Source organism: Rousettus aegyptiacus, unplaced genomic scaffold (genome assembly GCF_014176215.1).
Source record: "Rousettus aegyptiacus isolate mRouAeg1 unplaced genomic scaffold, mRouAeg1.p scaffold_m13_p_9, whole genome shotgun sequence".
Classification (NCBI taxonomy): Eukaryota; Metazoa; Chordata; class Mammalia; order Chiroptera; family Pteropodidae; genus Rousettus; species Rousettus aegyptiacus.
The window spans coordinates 30933793-30938747 of record NW_023416312.1 but is presented as its reverse complement, the minus strand read 5'-3'; the positions used below and the strand labels follow the sequence as shown (position 1 = coordinate 30938747).

Genomic DNA, 4955 nt, shown 5'->3' with positions numbered 1-4955 from the left:
TCATGAAGTCATTCTCTTTGCGTTAGGTTTCGCATGCATATTACATCCCTTGAGCCATTGAGATAAATCATGGCCATAACAATACCGGGTCCAAGAATCCCTGAGAAATGGAGAGAAAGAGGGAAGATGAAGTGGACAGGCTGATGAAGTGGCAGTGCCACTATCCTGGCTGGCCAGGGTCCATTCCCATGAACTTACCAGGCATTCATACCATTCCGTGATGATACCACCTGCTTGGCACACAAGATGTCATCCAGAATATGACGGTTGAGGAGGTCTGTGGGGAAGAGAAGGAATTAGTGATTCAAGGCATTGGGGGATAGTGTGACAATGTATGGAGGGCTTAAGAGTTCTGAGTTCCTTGGGCCCTTAATAATATCTACATTAGCTGATTCTGGATGACCTTGATTTACTTGTCAACTGGTTATCTCAACTGTCATGTTGGCTGGTTATGAGTAACCTTAACCACCATATAGGCTAGTCCCAGACAACCTTAAACCCCATGTTGGCCAGTTCTGGATGACTTCAATTGTCATTTTGTGTGGTTATGAATGATCTCAACTGCAGTGGTGGCTAGTCTGTTATCACCAAGCACCATGTTGGCTTGTTGAAAAGCTACCCAACTGAAAGGTTGGTCAGTCCTGGTGACTTTAAACACTATGTTGTCAGGTCCTGGAGAACTTCAACTCCCATTTCAACTGGTTATGATATGAACAACCCCAATCTCCATGTTAGTTAGTCCTATTTAACCCCAACCATCATGGTGGCTAGTCCTAGATGATCTCAACTATCATGGTGGCTGGACCAGGATGGGGATAACTGCCATTCTGACTAGTTAATGATCTCGACCTCCATATTGACCTTTCCAGGACAAATGCAATTGTTAATTGCCTTTTTGACTGGTTATAAATAATTTTAACTTCCGTATTGACTGATTCTCAACTTTTATTCTAGCTAATTCTGGACTATCTTAACTTCCATGTTGGCTGAAAATGAGCAAAACTTTCATTTTAGCTAGTATTGCAAAAACTTAATATTCATGTTGCCCTCTCCTAGAGAACCTCAAACTCTATCTTGGCTGGTCCTGGACAACTTCAACATTCAAGCTGGCCAATCCTGGGTGACCTCTTTTGTCACTGTGGCAGGACTTGGAAAACCTCAAACTCCATTTGGACCAGTCCCAAATAAACTCAGTCTTGTCTTGGACAACCTTGAACACCATTTTGGCCAACCCTGAATAACTCCTACTGCTATTCAATTATATCCTCAATACTACTACACTCTAGTCTGGAAGATTCTCTCCTTTCTGCAGAGAGGTACTTTGTTTCTGCTTCTACAGCCAGATATCTTCTTCTTCCCTCAGGGCCTAAAAAACTTCAATCCCAAATCAGGACAATTTCTTCCTCCATTCCACATAGAGCAAGTTTTCGGTTTCCTGAGTCCCAGGAAACTGCAGTTTCCATTCTAGTTGTTGTTTTGGAGCCCTGAGTCCTCCTGACTTAGATAACATTTTAGTGCAGTCTGAGTAAGGATGAAAGGTATCTCTAACAGCCCAGGCAACTCTACTTTTCCTATAATTTTTCTGCTTGTTACTGGAGATATGGCTTAACCTCTCTGTGGGTTAGGGAGTGGGTTCAGATTGGGCTTCAGGGTGTCCCCATTGCTGGTTCACCTTGACACTCCATGTGACAGAGGTTCTGGGTGGGTGTAACACCATTGTCGCACCACCAGGCGGAGTTCAGCTGGAAAATGCCATATTCACTACTGCCGTCAGGATTGTGGTTCACGAAGGAGGTGTCAAAGCCACTCTCATAATGTGCCACGCACAGCCCTAGGGCAGAAGAGGGGGAGAGGTAGCAGGTAGGCATGGGTCCTGGAAATAGAGGAGGGTAGGAGGAGGATGGGGACAGGGATTGTTATTGTCTCAGTTGTGGTGGTGTTGATATTGGTGATTTTAGTGAGATGTCAGTAATAATAGTTGTGATGGTATTCATGGTGATAATAGCAGTGATGACATCAATGGTAGTGATGGTGTTGATGGTAGAGATGAGGGTGATAGTCGTGAAGGCAATGATGCTGATGACATTAGGCCTGGGGCTGTTGATAAATGACAAGGAGGAGTCTAGGTCTGAGTGTAGTGGGCGGCTCAGGGTGTGAGTAGGACATGGGGCAACTGGAGTCTCACAGTCTCCAATGCTGTAGCCCAGGAAGCCATTGAGGCCCGCATTCTCCAGTTTCATTGCTAGGTTGCAGCGTTCATAGATCTTGGTATCCACAGTGGCAACCATCAGCATGGTCAGGGTCACCACCATAGTGCCCCAGGCTTGCATCACGATACCCACAAGCCCTTCTAGCTGAATCCTTGCTCCAGATTCACTATGTACTGTTCAGAACTAGGGCATTCTGGAATTCTGCTCTATGAGCAAAGATCTAAATGATAGAATCTGGAATATAGAAGTCAGTGGGTTGGGAACCTTAGTATATTCCCTAGTGCCAGATCTGTTAAAGACACATGCACACAAGGAAGAAGGATACCGATGTATACACAGATATGGAAGGAGACAAAAACAGGGAGAAATAGAGATGTCAGAAAGAGGTGCAGCGAAAGAGGGGCTGGAGACACATAAAGAACAGACAGGACTCATAGTCCACATTCCCCTATATTTCTTAACATTGTCCAACTCCTGTTAATCATGCTCCAGCACTTGGTTACCTCAATTTACACTCACTCTGCCCCTCATAACCTCTATTCCGCCCCTTACTCTGCTAAGTAGTCAGCTCTGTTCACTACACTGTACCTACTACTACCTCAGATTCTTCATGTTTTGCAAAATATGATGGCCATGCCCTCACTCTCTGCCCCTCATTACCTCTATTTACTCATTATCAGCACCTGCTTCACCTCTTTTCATTTATTATGCCCTGTTCCACCCTAATTTACTGGAATCTGCCCCATGTTATCCCCATTCAATCACATTCTGCCCCACATTACATATTATATGTTATATATTACATATATACGCTGTACTTTTTCACCTCTGTTCACATTCACTTACACTGCCATTCATTCATATCCATTTACACTGTCTCAAATTACTGTAATTCCCTATTTATCATCACTCAAATTTTCTCACGTCATATTCCTTCTTCACTTCCATTCACTCAGACTCATTTCCTACTTTCACTTCTACTTCCTGACACTGCATCAGATAACTCTCATTGACCCTCACATGGCCCATCCTTCAGCTTTGTTCATTGACTTTGGACCTCATTCTCTCCCTTATTCTCTTTCTGCTCCTTCATCTCTATTCTTTCTAATGCTGCCCCCCCTTATTACCCTCATTTCCTGGACCTGTGCCCTGTATTACTCCCAAACACTAGCTCAAGTTACCTACATATACTCACTCTATGCTTGGTTACCTCCATTCTTTCTCAATTTTCTCTTTATTCCCTCCATTTACTCTCACTCTGCCTCTCATTATCTCAAAATATTTTTTTATTTTTATTAAGTTTATTTGGGTAACATTAGTTAATACAATTATATAATTTTCAGGTGTACATTATCATTTGACATCTGTATATTCTATTGTGTGTTTACCACTCACACAGTCCAGTTTCCTTCAGCTACCATAAATTAGATCCCCTTTACCCACTTCACCCTACCTCTACCCCACTACATTTGACCCCCTTTACCTCCTCTATCTCCCCCCCTTCTCCCCCATCCCACTAGTAACCACTAGTCTATAGTCCTCTGGTAACCACTAGTCCATGTCCATGAGTCTCTGTTTGTTTGTCCTGTTCATTTGCTGCTTTCAGGTTTGTATCCCACATATAAGTGATATCATGTGATTTTCAACATTTTCTATCTGGCTTATTTTGCTTAGCATGATTATCTCGAGGTCTATCCATGCCGTCACAAATGGCAGTATTTCATTTCTTCTTAAGGCTGAGTAATATTCCCTTGTATATATGTACCATTGCTTCTTTAGCCAATCATCTATCGTAGGACACTTTGGTTGCTTCCATGTCCTGGCCACTGTGAATAATGCTGCTATGAACGTTGGTGTGCAAATATCTTTTCAGATATGGGTTTTCAAGTCTCTGGGGTAAATACCCAGTAGAGGGATTGCTAGATCATGTCGTAGATCAAGTCTTAGTTTTTTGAGAACCTCTATACTGTTGTCCATAGTGGTGGTACCAATTTGCAGTCCCACCGGCAGTGTATGAGGGTTCCTTTGTCTCCACATCCTCTCCAACATTTGTTATTACTTGTCCTGTTGATTATAGCTATTCAAACAGGTATGAGATGATATCTCATTGTGGTTTTGATTTGCATTTCCCTAATAGCTAGCAATGTTGAGCATCTTTTCATATATATGTTGGCCATTTGTGTGTCCTCTAGGGAGACATGTCTGTTCAGGTCCTCTGCCCATATTTTGATTGGATTATTTTTGTTGTTCTTATTGAGTTGTATGAGTTCTTTGTATATTTTGGATATTAGACCCTTATCGGAGGCATTGCCTGCAAATATGTTTTCCCATTCAGATGGTTCTCTCTTTACCTTGTTGACGGTTTCTTTTGCTGAGCAGCTTTTTAGCTTGATGTAGTCCCATTCATTTATTTTAGCTTTTACTTCCCTCGCTTTTGAGGTCAAATTGATAATCTCAGAATGATTTAAATTCACTCCCAATGTAACCTCCATTTGTATTTATCACTCCTGTTCTGTTCCTGATTCATGTCTAGTTGCTCTCACTTTGCCCCGCAGTACCCCCATTCAGTCATACTTACCTTAAATTTACCACTTTTTACTCACATTGGGCCCCACTTTCCCCACCTTACTCACTTTGGGCCATGTGAATGGACTTTCATCCCTTCTCCCTTTGCATCACAATACCGTCACTCATCTTCCTCTGCTGTTCCATCCCTCCTCACCTTGCCCAACATTATTACCTAAA

At 42.6% G+C, this 4955-nt stretch overlaps 1 protein-coding gene across 1 annotated transcript; it reads right to left on the bottom strand.

Annotated features, from left to right (window-relative positions):
• On the bottom strand, nucleotides 1-2330 carry LOC107504441 (sperm acrosome-associated protein 5). The gene is made up of 4 exons (XM_016133635.2): nucleotides 2186-2330; nucleotides 1673-1831; nucleotides 199-277; nucleotides 1-100 (listed from the first exon to the last, which is right to left on the bottom strand). Exons 1-4 carry the CDS (start codon nucleotides 2328-2330, stop codon nucleotides 1-3), a joined length of 483 nt encoding a protein of 160 aa, XP_015989121.1.
• Between the last annotated feature and the right edge of the window lie 2625 nt (nucleotides 2331-4955).